Source organism: Centroberyx affinis, unplaced genomic scaffold (genome assembly GCF_046629955.1).
Source record: "Centroberyx affinis isolate AG114_WGS23_722 - 3 ecotype Tasmania unplaced genomic scaffold, CSIRO-AGI_Caff_v1 ptg001366l_1, whole genome shotgun sequence".
Taxonomy (NCBI): domain Eukaryota; kingdom Metazoa; phylum Chordata; class Actinopteri; order Beryciformes; family Berycidae; genus Centroberyx; species Centroberyx affinis.
The window spans coordinates 247,845-269,260 of NW_027279853.1; the positions used below are offsets into that span (position 1 = coordinate 247,845).

General features: G+C 40.3%; 1 protein-coding gene across 1 annotated transcript in view; it reads left to right on the plus strand.

Annotated features, from left to right (window-relative positions):
- Positions 1 to 21,416, plus strand: part of LOC139649507 (CUB and sushi domain-containing protein 3-like) — a gene marked incomplete at its 3' end in the record, with an annotated part of 287,088 nt that overhangs the window by 241,942 nt on the left and 23,730 nt on the right. The window contains exon 5 of the mRNA XM_071525930.1: positions 13,965 to 14,172. Coding sequence (XP_071382031.1) covers positions 13,965 to 14,172 — 208 coding nt within the window. The remainder of the gene's footprint in view (positions 1 to 13,964; positions 14,173 to 21,416) is intronic.

A 21,416-nucleotide genomic window follows, 5' to 3' on the forward strand; every position in this document is an offset into this window, starting at 1 on the left:
TCTGCTGCTTGGTAAAGCTTTACCTCCACCTCCCCAGCCTCCACCTGTTATAGTCTATGCAGTTGAGCCCATGGTGGCTCTTAAGTATCAACACTGCTGAGTGTTGCTGCTCCGGCTCTGCTCTGTATTCTTCCATGGGGGATTTGCATGCTATACCTTCAGCATGCTTGCTGGGTAAGCAGGGAGCTGCTACAGCAGGGCTATATCCGCCAATCATAACTGTATTACCTTTAGTTGCAATTAATGGTTTTATCTTGTGACTAAAGTGTTCCTGACTGAACTAGCCTTTTGATGAAGTAAAGATACACACACACACAGAATAGGACTGAAATCTCTCCATCTTTGCATGTAATTTCATCTGCAATCGCCATCTTTAAATCATTCCATCCACTATTCATTTGTCACTTCATTCACCTCTCTCTCTCCATCCCCGTCTGTTTACCTCCCTCTACACCCATCCCTTCGCCCATCTTTCCTGCAATTCTCTCCATCTATCTGTATCTCTCTTTCTCTGTCTGTCTATCTGCATCTCTCTTCCTTTGTCTCTATCTGCATCTCTCTGCCAATCTTTGGTCTCGCTCTTCATCTGTATCCATATTTCTCTATCTCTCTCCCTATCTCTATTCTTTCCTCTAATCCTCTCAATCTCTCTCTTGATCCATCTCTATCCAATATTCATCCATCTTCTCTTTCATTCCCTTCTTTCCATCTCTTTCTCTCTCTCCTCATGCTTCTGTCGTATCTGCTAATTGGTTTTCTTTCCTTCCAGCCAGTCAGTCGTTCATTAAATCATCTGTCATACTCTCTCGCTTCTTGTCTGTCATCTGTCTTCCCCTCCGCCCACATTTCTCTCTCTCTCTCTCTCTCTCTCTCTCACACATCCTTATCAGTAGTGATCAGAATTACATGACAGCTGTATGATATATATCACATCTGAAATTGTATACATTTATAACTCTATACATCTGTATGGATAGAGAGGTCTGTTCTGAAAATGCTCTATAGTTGCTGCAGCTAACAGTGTCGAGCAATATGGATAGATGGGGCCATTGTTACTATGACAGCTTTTGACTGGAGGAGTACAATCCAACTTCATCTCGCCATTCATTAGAGGCAGATGACAGTTCTTGAACATGTTTCTTAAATAGTCTCTGTGTGTGTTTGTGTGTGTGTCTCAATTTCAATTACTTTATTGCCAAGGCAGTTTCCACAATGTAAATTTTCGAAACGAAAAAAAATAAAATAAATAAATGTATGTACTGAAACAGTATTGATTTGGGAGATGTGGAATTATTTTGAATTGGATCAGTTACAGCTGAAAAAAATCCTAAAACATCCAAAAAAATATATATAAATCTGTATTCCAAAATAATAAATAAATGAATAATTATGCAAAGTATTAAAAATCCAGAGAGGGTACATCAGACAGTGTAGAGACCATTTTGTGTGTTTGTGTGTGTCAGTTTCATTCCCCCCCCCCTTCTCTTTTTCTCTTTCTCTCTCTCTCTCTCTGACTCGCAGGTCAAGTTAAATCAAATTTATTCATGCAGCTCTTTTAAAAAAGCAGGTTTATAATAAAGTGCTTTACAAAGCAACAAAAGACATAAATACTGATAAAAACAGAGGCAAATAATCACAGGCACATCACAGATATCTCTTTGTCTTTCTGTCTCTCTCTTTCCAAGCTGATCTATTTTCACAGATGAAAAGAATAGCTAATTGGATGAGCGGCTCAAAGTCACCATAGATGCTGCATCTCTCTCTTTCTCCCTTCTTCTGTCTCTGCATGTCTTTCCTTTCTATCTCTGTCTCTCTTTAGCTCTCTCCTCCCTCTCTTTTGCTCTCTTGTCCCTTCTCCCTGCTTCTCTCGCTCCTCCCTCTCTTTTGCTCTGCTGCTCCCTGCCCTTCTCTCCATTGACCACATAGCGTTTCTGTTTTGCAGGGCATGACTTGGTCAATCAAGCATCCATAATATGCGTTTATCAGTCCACACACACACACACACACACACACACACACACACACACACACACATCTTCATAAACATACAGAACATTTTTAATATCTTTAATATCTTGACAAGATCTGTGCTGATAACATGGTAATTACTAGAATAACTCCCGTAGTTTCAGAAACGTATCACCCATAGTTTTATTAACAAATACATTAACATCTTTGATCCTTGAGAGTCTGATCACATTCTTAGGAAACTACATCAGGCAAAGCAAGGCGTAGCAGTGTTCCTCACCAATCTCTGGCAGTGTTAGATTGAGAAAGATCCAAACCAAGGAAATACTCATCGTCATTTTCATTAGTATCATCTTCTGCTGTATCATCTTCAGCTGGTGTTACTTTCTTTGGTGGCTCCTGTAGGTCATTACTTTTTTATGAATGTGCTCCCTCCATCCATCCCCCTACCTATTTCCTCTCCTCTTTCGTTAGTGGCGAACTTCTAGATTTGTCTTAAATTTGCCCGTCCCTAAGGCAAACTTGCCTCAGGAAATCCCATGCATTATAATATAATCTTTCTGGCATCTATTTTACAGATAGTTTCATTCCAAATTTAATGTAATGAAATTATATTTGATACTATTTTTCATGTGCCGTACATCCCATAGTTAAATATTTATATCCCAAAAGTCACAAATTTTACGCTTTTATTTTGAACGCCACATTGCCCAACTGTGGATAGTGTGCAGGCTATCTCTAGCTATCCATCATCTCTTTGCTGTAGGAAAGGCATGGATTTCTGAACATGTGCCCATTATTTTCAAAACAGTACAGATTGTTAAACCATGGGTATGGGTTTTGAACTTGAGAGTACAAATTGCTTAACTGTGGCCACAGGTTACAAAACCAAGAGTGTGAATTTCTACACTGACTTTTCATTTTCCACCCAGTGGCTCCCCAGAGCTCCGTAGTATACAACCTATACCTGCCTATACTCTCGACTACAGCACTGTTCTTTTACGTGAGCAGAGCGCCACAGCTTGATGGAAAGCTGGAATTACATTGAAGTCTCTTTTTGGAGATGGCTACTGAGGGTCACAGTCCCATGACCCAATTTGGGTCCCAAACCACAGCTTGAGAAACCAGGTTCTAGAAAATAAACGCATTTAGAGAGAACCACATAGCAACTGCCTGGAGATGGGAAGATTGACGGCCAACGCTTAAGTGCTCACCTTTTCATTTCCAGACATTGACTGTGGAAGAGAAATGAACAAATATGTAGATGGAATATTGATTGATTTCTATTGCTTTTCAACACACCGTATTGCCTTTTCCTGTTGCTATTGATTAGCAGCCTTACGCCAAAACTGATTTAGGAACAGAAAAGAGTAGAATTCAACTAGATGTAGAAATGAAATGTTCATCCAGTTGATGATAGAGATCATCTTTTATACTGGTCTGGCTGTTGATTTATTTAAAAAGGTGTCTGGCATGACATTATACATAATACATCACAACATAGAGTCATTCTGTCTTCTTATGCCAATCGAGATTATGGAACAGAAGCAAGTAGGCCGAAGTACCAGGTTGGTTTTGAAGTGGTTTTGGCACTGTACAGTTTTTCACATCATCATCAACACTTGGAGCACAACTTGTTACCTTTTCCTGCCAATATTGATTTGCATTTTCATGTCCAAATATTGATTATGGGTAGAGAAAAGAGGTCAACCAAACTGAGAGGCATTAATGTGACTGTAAGCTGGAGGTGGTTTGTACATGTGCCTTATTGCTCTGTGCTCAGCTTGTTGACTTTTTTTCACCGATATTGATCAGAACCTCTGTGTCCAAATATTGATTATGAAAGGCTAAATGTAGCAACATACTGATCACACTTTATGGTTTTGGTTGATCCATGTCAGGACATGTTGCCGTCGCATTTCCACGTCTGTATAGACTGCAGATGTCCTGTCGGAAACCATTTGTAAGTGGCCATTTTAAGTTTCATCTCATAAGAATTTTTGAGAGACTCCGTTATCACTAGAGACGTGTGGCATTTTGCTACCAAATCCATTGTGACAGTATCTTATTATTGTAACTAAACTAGGTGACAATAATCTGATCATTCTCTTTTTGCAATGACACATCACTGTTCAAAGTGTGGCATTTTTACGTCTCTCTTTATACTGTACGTCTCCTCTCCAAAACAATCTTTATATTACATGCCTTTATTGTTTATACACAATAAAAGTTAATATGCTACCTGCATTTCCTAACATACTTTTGAAACAACCATCACGGCATGCATGGCATTTTGCTCTCGGTCAAATCATTAAAATCTCATTTGCCATTGTGTTTGTTTGTGAAAAACAGAGGTGACGGAGAGCCATAATTTCTGCTGTTGTAATCCCATTTAGTTATCTTTTTCAACACGTCATGCTTCTGAAGTTGCTAATAGAAGGTTGAAGATGTCGTATGATTAGATCATACAATTATCTAGAGTGTGTGTGTGTGTTTAAGAGAGGAAAGGAGAGAGAAGGAAACAGGACAGCAGGGAAGAAGTGAATACGGCCAAAGAGAGGAGAGAAAGAAAGAGTACAGAGCTGTGAAGCGCTAAACTCTTGGTATGCAGCTATTTGTTTAAGATGTCAGGGATGACATTTAACACACACACACACACACACACACACACGGATAAACACGCACACACACACACACAAAAACAAGGACAGACACACCTGAACCAACACGTACACACTGTCAAACACATGCACATAAATAGACACACAGTGAGACACGTACACTCTCAGAGCGAGAGAGAGAGAAAGAATGAGGGGTAAGGTTTATAAATCACAACTTTAGGAGTTTGTCGACACGGTTGATAATTTAGAAACTCTGTTTAATGACCAAATGAGAAAACAGGAACGCCAGACTCATCCGTCTCAATACTGCTCTGGAGTCAGAGAGAGAGAGAGAGAGAGAGAGAGAGAGAGAGAGAGAGAGAGAGAGAGAGAGAGAAAATCTCTTTCTTTTCTTCTCCCCTTGCCTCTCCTTTGCTCTCAACTTGTTATCCTTTATGCCTCTCTTTTTTCTTTTCCTTTTCCTTCTTCTTTTACCTGTCATTTAGTTTAAAAACTCTTGACTTCCTCTGATCCCCTCCTTTCATCTAACTGCGTGTTTTACAGTTTAACTTTCATCCTGTTGAGGCAGCAGGGTGGCATAGTGAGTAGGGACACAGTCCTTCAACCTGAAGCTCTTAACGCTGCTGAAGTGTCCTTGAGCAAGACACTGAATCCCTACCAGCTCCAGGGTGCTGTTCTGTATCTGACCTCTGACCTCACTGTGGAGCAGGGCAAGAGAGAAGATAATTTCCCTAGCAGGATCAATGAAGTATCACATTAACATTATTGTACTGGTTGATTAACTTGGTTCTGTGATAACAACAGAAAAACATAATCTGGAATAGCTGTGGTATTGTCTTATGTTTTCACTCTCTGATAGAATCAGAATTGGGATTATATCAATAATGGGGTGAGAGTAATCACAATATTATATTAGCCATATCTTATATTACTGTAGTCTGTTACCAGCAATCTAAATATAAGTCCATTGGACAGGCTTACTGTAAGAAGAATCATCATGATATCAATCTATGGCTTCTCTCTTTCTGTCTCCTTCTGGTGATCTTCCATTATATCACTCTTCTGCCCTAATTGGTTTAAATGTTGGGCTGTTAGTTGACTGGCAGACAGCATCTGTTCTTTGATTTGTGGACAGATGGTGGGAGGAGCTGAAGGTCAGCCTGGTTACTGACACTGTCACTGTGTGTGTGTGTGTGTGTGTGTGTGTGTGTGTGTGTGTGTGTGTGTGTGTATGTGTTGGGATGCGTGGGTGTGTACAAGTGTGTGTTTTGGGTGCATATGTTCTACATGTTATCAGCCTGTTTATCTAAATGTATTCCTGGCTAGCAGAGGAGAGCAACCAAAGTGCTTCCAACACGGTCTAAAAAAGAGATAGAAAAATATAATACACAGGGGGTGGAAAAATAACGGAAACACCATATGCAAAATCCTAACTTTGAAGTCACTAAATCACAATTACAAAGGCAGCTACAGAGGCGAGTCATATTAAGCTGAATGCCAATTACCAGTATGTGTCAGCTTTAAAAGATCATCACTTTTAGAGTGAGTTTTCAAAGCAACATGAGGCACCAGAGATCCTAAGAGACCTAATTGTCGGTACCTGAATTGCAGATGCATCAGTCACAAATACTGCAAAATAATTTAATCCGGCAAGGGGAACATCCTAAAAAATTATGACAACATATGGTGAACACAGACAAACTGCACTGGCAAAGAGGAACAGTGGATGCAAGTCAAAGCTCACCGACAGGGATAGAAGGAAGCTTAACAGGATAGATGCTAAACACCACAAAACTGCAGCCTCAAAAATAACCACAGAATTGAATCAACATCTCTGTGACACAGTCTTAACAAAAATGTACACCATGAGCTTCACAAAGCTGGTATTTATGGCAGGGCTGCCAACACACAACTACGCATTCCTGGTGTGAGGAGGATAAAACCTGCAGCTATGTGAAAAAAAAATAATGCAGTCTAAAGAGTCATCTTTTACCCTTTTTCTTACATCCAGATGGGTTGACATTTGAAAAATGAAGGATGCCTTTAACCAGCAATGTCTGTTGCATGGTCGTATAACTGCCAAAGAATATGGAGCGATTTTACAAGACCAGATGGTGCAAACACTGTTCTTTCATGATGCGTCATATTCCATACACACTACTAAATAGATCCAAGAGTGATTTCAGCTGAAGGCAAACATCTCCCATCGCCTCCCCAATCACCAGATCTAAACATCACTGAACCTTTATGGGAAGTTTTGGATGTACATTTCCACCTCCTTCCACCCCCAAAGAACCAGAGACCTTTCTTCTTGAAGAATGGCCCAACATCCCAATACTCACAGAACTTGTATGACAGCATTACAAGGAGGATTGAAGCATTTCTGAAGGCAAAGAGTGATCCTACTCTTTATAGAAGGAAACTGAATACAGAAACAAATGGGGAAATGTACAGAGCAGTTAAAACAAGAATAAAACCGAGACCTTCAGCATGGCAAGATCCTAAATGTTCTATTAACTTTGTAACTGTTGTTTTGCTCTCCGTGTGATTACAACAACAGAAATGGTGTTTTCCCTAACACTTAATAGAGATTTGTTATGTAGCAGAATACCACACGTCTCCACCTGAAAATGGGGTGTCTCAAAAATATTACAGTGTAAAAGGGGAGTACAGGGTATACTTAAGACTGCAGCCAATACATTTCACTCTACATATGCATTTAGTCACTATTGGTGCTCATGGCATTTCAATGCAATATTTGAGATGTGATCTTAAAGACCCGATTGCATGTAGATCACATCTCTGTATGTGTACACTTGCCCTGAAAATGTCTGTTATGCTTAACTTAACTTAACTTAACTTTCTATATTCATTATGTCAGTGGTTCTCAATCCTGGTCCTTGAGTACCAGAGCGCTGCTGGTTTTCTACTCTACCTGGTAGTTGATTACATTCACCTGGTGTCTCAGGTCTCATTCAAAACAAAAACACAAATTCAACAAACGGGGTGACCACTATTTTTTTGTATTTGTCTTGAGGATGTCATGAAGCCTTATGCCAATCAGATAAAAGGAACAGTATTTATGACAAAATAAAGATGATAAACTGCATGACAATTTTCCAGTATACACCTCTCTCTTTATGTTGCTTGTGTTCGCATTGTGGCTGGGTTTAATCCAAATGACGTCAAATACCGTTACCAATGCGAGGCTGACCACTCCCATTACTTATTGTGAAGATCTGATCGCAACGTCAGCAAGGTCCGATTTTTTATGCATCCAGAACTGTCACTTAATGCATCCTGGCGTGATTGGATGATAAAAGTCACATTGAAACCGCAAGTGCATTCGGGCAGCATGGCTTACAGTGCAGCTGCAGAGGAGGCGTGATAAGTGTCCAGTAATGCCCTGGACCAGTGTACCATGAGGAAATTCATTGCCAATATGTGCATGGGCCATTGGTGTGCACGCGTTTAACAGTCCTCCCGTCTATTCACTCATTCATGGCAGGTAGACGGAGGGATAGAGGGAGGGATGAGGGAGAAAGAGGGCTGTATGTATATGGGTTTACAGTATATGGGGGGCAAGAGGTTGATGGATGGGTGGGTCGATGTAGATAGGAGAGCAGAAGGGATGGATGGATACAGCCTGGAGACAGAGGAGAGCAGAGGATGATGTAGATGGCCCATAATCCTTAGAGGCTGACAGCACACTGGGCCTTCTGTGATTGAAGTCTATGCGTGTGTGTGTGTGTGTGTGTGAGAGAGAGAGAGAGAGAGAGAGAGAGAGAGTGCACGTGTGCGTGTGAATGTGATAGCGATCTGCCTATCACAGGCATGCAGGAAAGGGATGGAGTTATGGGACAGAGGGAAGGAAATAGGGAGTGAAGGAGAGAAGTATGGATGAGTGGAAAAGAGAGGAGAGAAAGAGATGAGGCCAGAAAAACCATTAAACATAAAATCAATCAGCAGAGAGAAAGAGAGCGAGACAGAGAGAGAGGAGAGAGAGAGAGAGAGAGAGAGAGAGAGAGAGAGAGAGAGAGAGAGAGAGAGAGGGAGATGCAGAAGAGAGAGTAAGATCTTAAAGAAAGACACAGCGAGACAGAGAGGGATAAAGAAGGAATCCTCAGATGACTGCGATATTGATGACAGCACAGTGGGGAAGAGGGGATGAACGGATGGGAGAGAGGGAGGGGGGATAAGGAGGCTAAGAACGAGTGATCAAAGCACCCAGGGCCATGAGAGAAAACGAGGGAGGGAGGGAGGGTGAGATGGGGAGGGAGGGATGGAGGGTGAGAGGCGAGGGATTGAATAAGGAGGGAGGGAGAGAGAGAAGGAGGCATGCAGAGTGGAAGAGAGAGAGGGAGAGGGTAAGGGGCAAAGATGAGAGAAGAGGTGGGGATGGGCTGTTTTATGATAATAATAATAATAATAAAGAGGCAGAGGAGGGGAGGGAAATCGCACAGAGAGAGAGGAGACAACAGCAGGGAAGAAAAGAAAGATAGTGCTTCAACAACAACTAGAGAGAGGCAGAGGGAGGGAAAGGCAAAGAAAAGGGCAACACTAGCTCACTGATCTGATAAGAAGTGAAGGCAACATGGCCAACACTACCCCTCTCTTTCTTTCTCTCTCTCTCTCTCACACACACACACACACACGCAGAGAGAGAGAGACTCACACCCAAACTAACACGCATAACACCCTCCACACACACGCTTTCCCTCCTCCTGCGGGTCACTGCGTTAGGGCATGAGCATGAGTTCAGCCTCCCCAGGTTGCCATCTGAAATAAGAGCAGAGAACAGAGAGCCGAGCAGAGCAGAGCAGCCAGATAGCAAAGCCCTCACTTACCTATAGGTTTTCTCCAGTTGTACCCCAGGATGAATTTGGGGGTGGGGGGAATTATGAATCGTCACCTTCCATTTGTTTGTCAGCTTGTTTGTCTGTCCATTACTTGTGATATCTCAGACACCGCTGATCGAATTTTTATGAAACTTGGGAAATTATGCATCTCACCACTGCCTTTTCCAAATTACACTGATTAGCCCATGGAGGGTGCTACAATTACAGGCCAAAACATGTTCACATATTTGTGTTACTGATTAGCCCAGAGGGGGACTGCATTTTTTTGGGTGGGGGGCACCTACAGTACTGTGTTTATTACCATAATTTCTTTACAGTTTTTTCACACTAACAATGATTTTTGTAACAGCAGGTTTCACACAAAATGGAGGATATCTCAACAAAACTCAATTCATGGAATGATCTAAGGCTTGCTGTGGCTGCGATGGGCTCAGTGTTCGCAAACTATCACTAGTCCTCAGCCACAGATTAATTTAAATGTTGATCAGATTTAAATGTCTCTGCTATAAGCTAATCAGTTCTGAGTCATATACAGTATAATGCAATTCCGGGGCTCCAGTTCAGTTCAGATGGTGAGGTATTCCAAAATGAGAAAAATGCATTTGACAATAACATTAACATGAAAACAATAACAATAATGTATTTTATACTATACAATTTAGCAGAAAGCAAGCTATACTTGAAATATGACAGAGAAGATAATTCAATTACAATAGGACTTCACAGCTTGCACTGTGAGCCGCTGATAATAAGGAAACTAATTGACTGTTAAGAATATTGTGTTACAAGTGACATATTCAGTTAAACATGTACTGTAGCTGAGACAGATAGGGAAGAGATGGGACCATACAGTGATCAGAAAGTGAAGAGGTGGAGACAGGAGGCAGGAGTGAGCTGTCTGTACTTACTGCAGGTCTCATTACTGGCCTTGTAACAGGACAGAGTTGTTGACAACTGGTAATCTGCAAAATTACCACCCACAGCATGCAGTAATCCCATGTCAAATCCAATGCATGTACATTACACACAGAATTTAATTTATGTATAGGTATATCTAGACATATTACTCTCCCCCTGTGCAGACGCTATGATTGTCACTTTTTATTTGAGCCGCTGCCTGTGATGCAGTCTCTGTACGGCATTACTAGATGACACACAATGCAATTAGTGAGGATCCTAATTGCATCATGTGTCATCTAGAATTATCACATAGGGTCCACACACGCCTTTCCCATTTCCTACAAACTTTTGGTCCAGGCAAGGGAACCATTTACATAAAAATTCAAACCTGCTTATATTCAAACTAATGATACAAATAAAGAATTTTTATGCTAGAATGCACTGTCCACAGTGGACCGAGGTGCAGAGTTTGAGAAGTAACGGGTCAGGGCAAACCGTGGCTGAAGGCTGCTAATGCTACACCATCATAATGTCAAATTCACCAAAGGTCCACTGCACATAAGAAGGCTGGAATACTCACTTGTTTAATAATCCTTTCTTTTTTTAATAAAAGCCATCACTCCACCTTGAGGGCCTTTCCACCTGTCTGTCACCTGTCACTGTCACATCAATAGACTGGAGGGGTTTTGTGTGTGCGTGTGTGTGTGTGTGTGCCAGTGCCTGTGGACCTCCTGTTGTCATGATGAACCTGTGACAGCTGTCATCCTGCAAGCAGCACTGTCTCCCATGGTGTGGACACATACGCACACGCACAATGCATGCACATGTGAGCGCACACACACACACACACACACACACTGTTGCAACATGGCTCTCCTGTAAAGTTGATGGGGTCTCAGCAGGCCTTGGTTCAGAGTGTTGGGTCAATTGCACACATCTCTCTCTGTCTAGCTATGGAATGAATGTCTGTCTCTCTCGCCAACTGAATGGTTTGTCTGCCAATGTCTGTCTGTCTGTCTGTCTAGCTGGCTGGCTGGATAGCCGCCTTACTGACTGTCTGTCTGTCTGTCTGTCTCTGTCTGTCAGTCTGTCTGTCTCAATGTTATATTTTACTCTCTGTTTACATCAATGAATTGCTAATGGTTGAGTAATGAATTTGTCTCTTTTTCAATTTTCAATACATCAGAGTGTGTAGTTTGGGACAATGCACAACATGTGATGTACGTTGGCGTGTGTCAATAGCACACTGACACAATATGTATTCCTATAAAGACATTTATCTTGGAAAGTAGCGCAGCACATGCATCGTCCCCAACTGCATGCACTGATCTATTGAAAAAAAGCACAGCCTGACTCAGATTGTATCAGTTTGAATTCATTCTACTTATTTTGTTTCATCCTGTTTCTCTTGTTTCCTCTCCGATACAATTTGCACCAACCCTTCTCTGTCTATTTCAATCTAGTTCTCTTTTTCTCGTTTCGATCGAGTTCCTCCATTTCTATTTGTTCCTATCTATTTCTAGTCACCCGTTACTTTTTTTCTGTTCATTTCTACTTGTCTCCTGTCTCTACTCACTTCACTCTGTCCCTTCCGATCTCTAATATCCTTTGCTACTTGTTTCTACTCATTTCTATTGGTTGTTTGTTGCTCTAAGTGAGTTGTGGACCACAGTTATTCTCTTGACCCCCACTGTGGGTGGAGTCTGGCTTGGTCCCTCCCCTCTCTCTGTCATCTGTACATGCATCTCCTATGGAAGCGCCACCTGGGCGAGCCCCAACGGATGTGCATGTATACCTGACAGTGCCTGTCTACACTCTTAAAAAGGATGTGTCTTTTTCAGCTTATCAGTGAGTGCAGTTTGGGATACACATCTGCTGTTACTTTTCAACACTTTATTTCCATAACAAATGTTGATGCTATTAACACATGATGTGTTGTAGAGTAATACAAATCATGTGTCATCCCAAAATGCACTCAGTGGTTTGTAGAAAATTATATATCCGCTTTAAGAGTGTGTTACATACAGTATTGCCTCTTTTATGTATGACTATAAATTATACAGGTATAATTTATACCATGTTTACAGTTGGACTTGTACGCTCTCAGAAAAAAAGGTTCAACATTGTATCTTTCATCACTGGGGTAGTGGATATGTGGACTGAGCTCAATTCACTTTCAGATTAATGCTATTCAAAATGTAAACAAACTGGTATAACAATAGGGCGTTCTTTTTTAAAAAAAAAATTAAAGTTATATCATTAATAATAATAATAATTTTAATAATCATTATAGTATATCTATCTATCTATCTATCTATATATATATATATATATATATATATATATATATAGATAGATAGATATACTATAATGATTACTATAATGATTATTAAAATTATGGAACTCTCTCTCTATATATATATATATATATATATAGAGAGAGAGAGAGAGAGAGAGAGAGAGAGAGAGAGAGAGAGATTGGATAGAAAAGCCTCACTTCAGTATTTCAAATTTGAAGATTATCTACTTTAAAGTCAGTTAAAAGAAAAGAGAAGGATATGAAGTGAATTGAACACAGTCCTCTTGAATAACTTGAAAACAAAACCAATTCCCCAGTGACGCAACAAGGTCCAATGTAGTATGTTTTTCTCTGTGAGCGTATCTGTATAAATTATATGTGTATAATTTATGCCGTGTGCACAGCGCAATCCATGTGTCTTTATCTGTTATACAGTAATCAGTATTACTATCAATTATCAATAGTGTTATCAATCAGATGTGAGCGATAAATACAGAAAATTACAGATATCTACCATCACATCTGGTCCTGATGTTTCCAAACCAATTGAGGAATAATTAATAAACTGACACTAAAACCAGCTAATTGGGACGTAGTAAAATCTAGAGTTCCTTGGAGGTGATTGGAGGAGAAGAGAGCGGAGCTCTGTGATTGGAGGGAAGCTTAACTTTGGAGGAGAGGATGGCAGCTCTGATTGTGACAGGAATTACAGCCTGGCCTCTAAACCCCACCCCTTATTCTAATTGGCTAAAAGAAAAACCCTGGATCTATGAATCCTACTGGCTGAAAGGCAGAGGAGAATTTAATAGTCTGCAAATTAAGAACACTTCATGTATATGCATATTACCATGCATATGCTATATTTCATATATACTAAATAAAACTTAAGCGCTCCATATTTTCACAATATGGTTAGCTGACTTATAGATACTTAATATGACTTGAGAAAGACTTCCATTGCTAACAATGAAGCCAAAAAAATAACATCTGTTAAGAGCAAAGACAACAATATACCAAAATTAAACCTCATAGAGAGAGAGAGAGGTGGGGCGTTGGGCTGGCTGACTTCTAATCTATTTGATTGGTTGAGAAATAATCCTATAACAATTAAGAATTTGTTCTTAATTGCTAATTGAATACTGGGTTAATTGACTTGATTGAAGCATTTGTTAATTGACCACCCTGGTCTCAAATACCTGTGAAAATCAAAAGAAAACATGCAAAAGCAACAAAATTCAATAAAAAAAGTCCGCCCCTCGGTCCCTCCTCCTCTCCCTAACCCAGGTTTTCTATTTGTCATTCTGATTTGATTGACAGCTGAGGACACATGTGGGGGCACTGTGAGGGGCGGCAGTGGGGTGGTGACCAGTCCCGGTTACCCCGGCAACTATGGTAACCAGGCCGACTGTACATGGATCCTATTGGCCGAACCTGGAGACACCATCTCTGTCGTCTTTACAGACTTCCAGACGGAGGAGAAATATGACTACCTGGAAGTAGAGGGATCCGAACCACCAACCATCTGGTGAGTCATATACAACTGTTATTATTGTTCTACCCAATGGGTTAGGAAAACCCTTTTGGGCTCTAGGTGGAACTGTTTTGGAAGGTTAGACTTGATCTAGATCATGATCTAGAACCCTTATTAAATGGTTCCACATAGAACTCAAAGTAAGTGGTTACATCTGGAACCCTCTTAAGAAGGGTTCAGCAAAGAACCCTCACATATTCTTGAGATTCTAACAAGCACCATCCCTCGTGGTTCATTAGAGAACCTTTACCTATTATGGGGTTATACCTAGAACATATCCAGGTAGTTCTGCACAGAACCTTGTTTATTTTAGAGTTCCACTTGGAACTTTCATATTCTTTAATATTCTCTAAGTTCCTCTCGGAACCCTTCCAGAGGGTTCTACCTATATCCTTTTATGTTATACAGGTTCCTTTTTGAACCTTTATATGGGGTTCTGTCAATATCCCTTTCATACGTTATGGTAGTGTTGTCACGATACCAACATTTTGACTTTGATACCAATACCAAGTTTAGTATCACGGTACTCGATACCAAAACGATACTTGAAACTGAAATGATACTGATTCGATACTTGATACCTAATAGATCAGAAACAGAATGTCCACAAGGGTTGATCACATTTTCAAATTCACAGTTTATTAACAACCTTGTAACACTGTGAGATTGAAGGACCTGGTTAGTCTCCTTTTGAAATGTCTCGGGTGTTAGTTAGAACAACGCCATATTAAACTGAAAAAATATATATGAAATATATTTAAAAAATAAAACAATTTGAAACAAAATAATCTTTCAAAAAATATAAAACATTTTAAGAACAGAATACAGCATCTTTCTATAATAAAATATTTCCAAATTAGAACACTTTCAGTTTCAAGTAGGCATGCACATTGCACTCTTCACAGTATCCTGTGATATCAGTCTGTTTGAGACAGGTCCTTTGCCTGTTTTAGGTTCTTGGCCAGGAATACAAGCGTGTCCACATGCTCCTCTGTCAGCCTTATGCGCCTGGGACTGACAATGATGCCAGAGGTGCTGAAAACGCATTCTGAGGCACAACTGGAAGCTGCAATGCACATATATCTTTTCGCAAAATATATAAGGATGGACAGGCTCTTTTCATGATCTTTCCACCAGGAAAGTGGGTCTTCTACTGCACTTATCTCTTTAATTTGGCTGTAGATGTCAAATTCATTCATGAGTCTTTCAGTGGGGGTCTTTTCGAGGTCCACTCTCTGAGGTTGTACTGTTGTCCCCCTCTTTTCCAACATTATGCTGGCCAGAAAGCTTTTCAGGTCTGTTTTTTTCTTCTTCTCCATTGGTTGTTGTTGTACCACTGAATCTTCTTGCTCCTCCTGATCATGTTCTGCTCCATGTTCTCCTCTAGGGAGGTCAGCCGTGAGAGCTCCCTGAAGGAGCTCATCATTCACCTCCTTTTCCATTGCTACAAATGTCATCTTAAACCTTGGATCAAGATATGTTGCCGTGTTGAGCACAAGTTGTAGCCTAGGATCTTCATATCTCCTCTTATTGTCATGTCTTATCTTTCTTTTCATGTCACATGTTAGTGTGGTGTCAGAATCTTTGTCTGCTAGACAGGACTAGATCTTCCATAGTAGAGGCAGGACAGAGGAGAGAGTTGGATCTTTCTCTCCATTCAAAACATCTGTGAAGGCACTCAGAGGAGCTAGAACATCCCTCACTGTTTCCAAGATGGTGATGTCTGTGTCTTTGGGCATTGCGGTTCTCCACCAGGACTGCACAGACTGCTTGCTGCTGCTCATAGAACCTTTCCACCATGTTGAAAGCCGAGTTCCATCTGGTGGGCTCATCATGAATGAGCTTGTGCTCTGCTACCTGCAGTGCCTTTTGTTTCTTATTCAGCGATCTTGTCAGTTTGTTTGACCTAGAGAAGGCTGAGACCGTTCTACGGAGCCTGGACAGACATGCTGCAACTCTGTCTATGGCTTTATTTACCACAAGGTTCAAGTTATGTCCAAAACATGGGATCCAGTTGAGGTCTCCAAAGGCGTTACGGTTGTTGCTGGCATTGTCTGTCATGATCCCAACCATTTGGGACATGTCCAAATGTAACCAGTAACCATTTCTTCTAAGGCTTCAGTCAGGCTCTCTGCAGCGTAGTCATAATACAGTGCTGTACAGCCTAAACACCAGGACTGCATCTCCCATGATGTGCTGATAAACTGGATGGTAACAGCCATGTAGGTGTCTACAGATCTGCTTGTCCATAGATCTGTTGTGCATGCATAGAATGGTTTCTCTGCCAGTTGTGCAGCGAGGATACTTCTTGTCTCTTGGTAGAGCTTTGGTATTTCAGTGTACATAATGTAGTTTCTTCCCGGCATGACATACCTTTTGTCCAAATCACGCACAAGACTCGTGAAGCAGAAATTCAGCTACTGCCCTGTTAAGTCGTTTGGCATCTTTCCCATCTTTGGGGTACTTTTGGGTCAATTGAAGGGTGGTTGTAATGGTAGGCTGACTTGTGGTTGATTGCTTGGTGGTTTCACTTGACCTCTGTAATTAAAACAAGAGGACCCGGTGAGACACGTGGACATACAGTATGCTGTTGCAAAACCATGAGACCCACAGAGTGTACAAAATACATTTACAATGAAATCTTAACTATTTCATTTTAATTCCATACATATCAGGGCAAATTGCTAATCTATGGTTATATTTATTGGGTCAAATGTTAATATATTATGTATTATAGACCTGCCCTGCACAATGTCCATGTATTATTCTATGAATAGTTCCAAAACCAAACAAACCATGATTCTACCAACAGGCCATTTCTACTTAAACGTTACTCCAGCAACCCAATCAATTTTTTTTTTTTTAGCCAGGGGCATTATGTTCACTATGGGCAATGTTATGTTCGCTAAATTTACGGTGGGAGTGTGCCTTTTTTACTGGCCATTCTGTCTGACACTATTGAGCCACCGTAGTTTAGAAGTGACATGTAGCTAGTAGCCCTATGCTATTTAGCTATTTAACTGTTTTAAAAAGCACCAAAATGAGACCCCCAAATAACTGTAGCTTAATACATTTGTCGTTTTGGAACTCACATTTTCTAATATGCTTGTCATGCTATTTATGATACAGTAGGGTAGGCCTGACATTGATACGCTACGCTACTGATACGCTGCGTATCTCATATAATTTAGCAGCTCATCACCATCCTACCAGCTGGATAGCCAGCTAGCTTATTCGTTAACCTGTCATGTTTTGTACTCCTTGGAGAGGTCTTGGTGTCTGTCACTGAGGTGCTTGGCGAGGTCTGAAGTGTTTCCTCCCTTGCACGACACTGTTTTATAGCACCTTTTGCATACAGGCTTCGTTATGTCAATGGGTTCGCCATCAGCGTCGGCTCTGTAGGCAAAGTAGTCCCACAGTAGACTTCGGCAGCCCGTTTTGTTAACCAGTACAGGGTGTGGAGGTATTATTTCTGAAGATGACACGCTGTCGTTGCCAGTAGTAGACATGTTGAGGCAGAGGCATTGCTTCTCTCTCTCAATCGAAGCTGAGGCTCACGCTGTATCAATGGGGATGAATGCACGGGCACATGTCCCCTGACCATAGACCGTACAACGCCTGACTTGGCCAGTACTGCCACCAAGTGGAGATTCAGACAAATTATACATTTTATCCTCTCGATCACTTACACCGGAGACACATTTGACCTCCAACAAGTACCGAACGTCGGGAAATTCTAATACCGAACCGTTTTTAACAAAAAAGTATCGAAAAAGTACCTGAATTTTGGTATACCATGCAACACTACTTTATGGTTTTTACAGAATCTATGTAGCAATTACCAATAATACAGTCAAAATCAATTTTATTGAGACATCTGTTTTATTCTGAAATCTGAGCAATGACAAAGAAGGTGAAGAAAGTCAAAGTGACTCTGTAGACCTTTTGGAAACTTCTGACACATCCCCTGTATTTACTAAGATACCTGCAAATCAGTAGCGTGCGCAAAAAAACAGTTTCCAGTTTAGCAAGTGATTTACTATCAGCTGTCATCCAAATGAGGTCAACCGCAATTCAGCCGCAGTTAGGCAATTAGAATACCAGAGGCGCTATTTAAGTCTTGGGATGGCGCCTGGACACTTTTAGAAAAAGTCATCACCTGTGAGGACGAGGAGACAAAAGTTCTCTCAAACTGAAATTGCTGGTGGATGAGACAAACAAGTACATTGAAAAGTGTGTGTTTGTGCGTGTGTGTGAACCCGTATTAAGTATAATTATATAATTCTGTATGAGTTACAATTTATATAAATATGTCATCATACTTTAAAACTCAGCTAACATGATAGGTTAGCTTGATATATACAGCGGCACATGATAGCGCACTGTGATGTAACACTAGAATCAAATCCAAAATGTGACTTTATTTATGGATAAAACTTCACTTGCTACTAATTCCATCTAACACAAGTGTGATAAATGAAGTAAGTGGTTTTCTATTTAGGGAACCTTTTTTGGCTTATGTGCTTGCTAAAGTTCAGAACACTCACCCACCACAGTGACCTTCAGTTGGCCAGTGTGGCTCAGTTGGCAAGAACACCGCATTTTCACCACTAAGTGTCAGAGTTCAATTCCTGCTGAAGGTTAGTACTTTAAATGCCCTGTGTAAGTGAACTTATGTTGTTTTGTTTAAATATAAACATTGGGCTGTTTGCTTGAACATGGATTAAGCCTATTAAGATTTCATTTTCACAGGAGATCTCCATTGGTATAAAGTTTTTAGTAGGACTAGGCATGATCCACTTCCGAGCAAACAGCCCATTATATTTCCCATTAAGTGGCCGAAATTCACCTTGTTTTTATTCACAAAAGTGTTAGAAGGTGCATATGTCCTTCAATAATTAACTTGTTATTGGATTACTAAATCATGCCTGGTGTTGACATTTACAGCTTGCTGTCAGAATAAAGTCAACAGACAATAGAATAGAAAATCATAAAGATTTAATTTTCTGCTGTCGATTTTCTTTCACCCTCCTAAGGATTCCAGAAGAACCATTTCTTCCAAAAAGTGTTCTTAATATCAAAAGGGAACTTGATAAAAACTATCTGTCTAAGAAAGAACCCTTGAGGAGCTCTCTCACCAAAACAATAAAAAAGGTTCTTCAGAGGCAAATGGTTCTCGGTAGATCCTTACCCTTCCATGAGTAACACTTTTGGAACCCTGATTTCTAAGAGTGTATTGTGAAAATGAAAAATCTATATATCATACAGTGCAATTCAGGGGAGGATGGGTGTGTGCAAGGTTTAGACCTCATTCATATAGTATGATTACTAAAAACGACTTGTGTGAACATTGTTTCCAGTAGAATAATGGGTAGACTAAGGTGGAGGATCTGAACATCTGACTATCTCTAGCTGTAAAATATCATGAAAATACAGTCTGGGGTGGGAGTGTGTGTGGTTAGGGGTATGATGGAGGTATAATAGAGCCCTACTGTATTTGGAGTGTAATTGTGTGTATGGGATGTGTGCGATGCTGGTTCAAATCTCTGGAGCTAAAGGAGAGAAATATGATATGTTATGAAATATGACAACCTGGCACTTCTACCAAGGTCCTGGAGTCATGTAGTCAGCCGAGGTTATGGAACAATTTAACCACACTTGGGGTACAGCAATAAAAAGTTAGAACAGGTCATAAAAATAAGTAAGAACAAAAGTAAGAACAGGTAATAAAAAGAAAACATTATTACAGGAATAAAGTGTTACTTTTTTATCTCTTGTTCTCAAGTGTATCAAGTGTGGCTGATTTTTTTCCCCCCAGCATCTCATGGTCATAAATAATGAAAAAAACACACAATTTTGAAGTATGATGTGTGTGTGGTGTGTGTGTGTGTGTGTGTAGGTGTAGGTGTGTGTGTGTGTGTGTGTGTGTGGACTTTCTACATGCGACCCAAATATTGGACCTCATATATCACAGAGGAATTAACTGATCTGAGCTAGTTAGCCTCTTCGCTGCTCTCCGTGGTTTTCTATTATTTTCTCATGTGTTTTCAGATGGTTCAGTCATAACAATATTTTATAGCTCTGGCTCGTTATTGATTGATGGTAAATTAGGCTATTGATCTACCACTGCTGTTGCTGTAACCAATTTGAATGTAATCATGGTCAGGGATATTAGTGTGTGTGTAATCAATGTGGAAGTAATAATGCCAAGGCAAGTGCAGTTAGGAATATGTTAGCGTGTCTATGCATGTGCACGTCTGCCTGCTCGCTTGTGTGCACCAGCGTATGTGTGTGTGTGTGTGTGTGTGTGTGTGCTTGTGATTATGTTGAAAGGAGAGCAGGATACCTGGGAGCACAGCATGGGGACACACAGCATGGGGACTTATCACTGATAAATCCTGTTGGTAATTGTTCATGTATGCACATACGATTCACAGAGATTCTCAGTTGGTGGCTGCATAAAGCCTATTTGTAACATGCTGCAGTAAACTAAAGCTTTCACTGCACCAGCCTGCCATAGCTCAGAGTCTTTGTTCTCATTTTGGGCACTGCAGGTCAATTTTCTGTTTTTGTCAGAAAAAGTAATTTTGACATTAAAAAAATCAGATCATTCTTACCCCACATTTGAACATCTAGAGATATAAAAAATAAGCAGTAAACAATGATGATCTCTCAGATAAACTGAAGAAAGGAAGCTGCTGGAATAAAACAAGGGACATTTCGCATTGAACTTGGTGTCCTCTTATGTATTGTGTTGATTATTTATGATTACCTTTTTGTGATTAGCCTGAACACATTTTATCTACTTGGATTTTCTAAAATTTGCTGTTTATTCTAGCACATCTGCCATAAAACTCTTCACCAATGCAATCGGTTAGTCCAAATATTATCCATTAGTGACATGAAATCACTGTTTAGGATCTTCTTTTACCCATGTTAACATGTTTGATGATCACAACAGGTCATTGTTTACATAATCATCGGGACACTTAATAATTTCATAGTTTGAAATAATATGTATAAATATTCACAGATAATTAGGAATGGGAAAAGTATTAGGCTATTCAGGCAATGGCTTTCATTTTTAACTGAAGAAAAGTACAAAACTCTATTGCTGTGCAAAAATGACCTTTTAAGGAGTATTAATAGTATTAACAGCAGTAGCCTATTTATTGTTCAGAATTATATGGTTGGCCCATAGGGAATAATGCAAGGGTTACTGGTAGTGTTTGATTCAG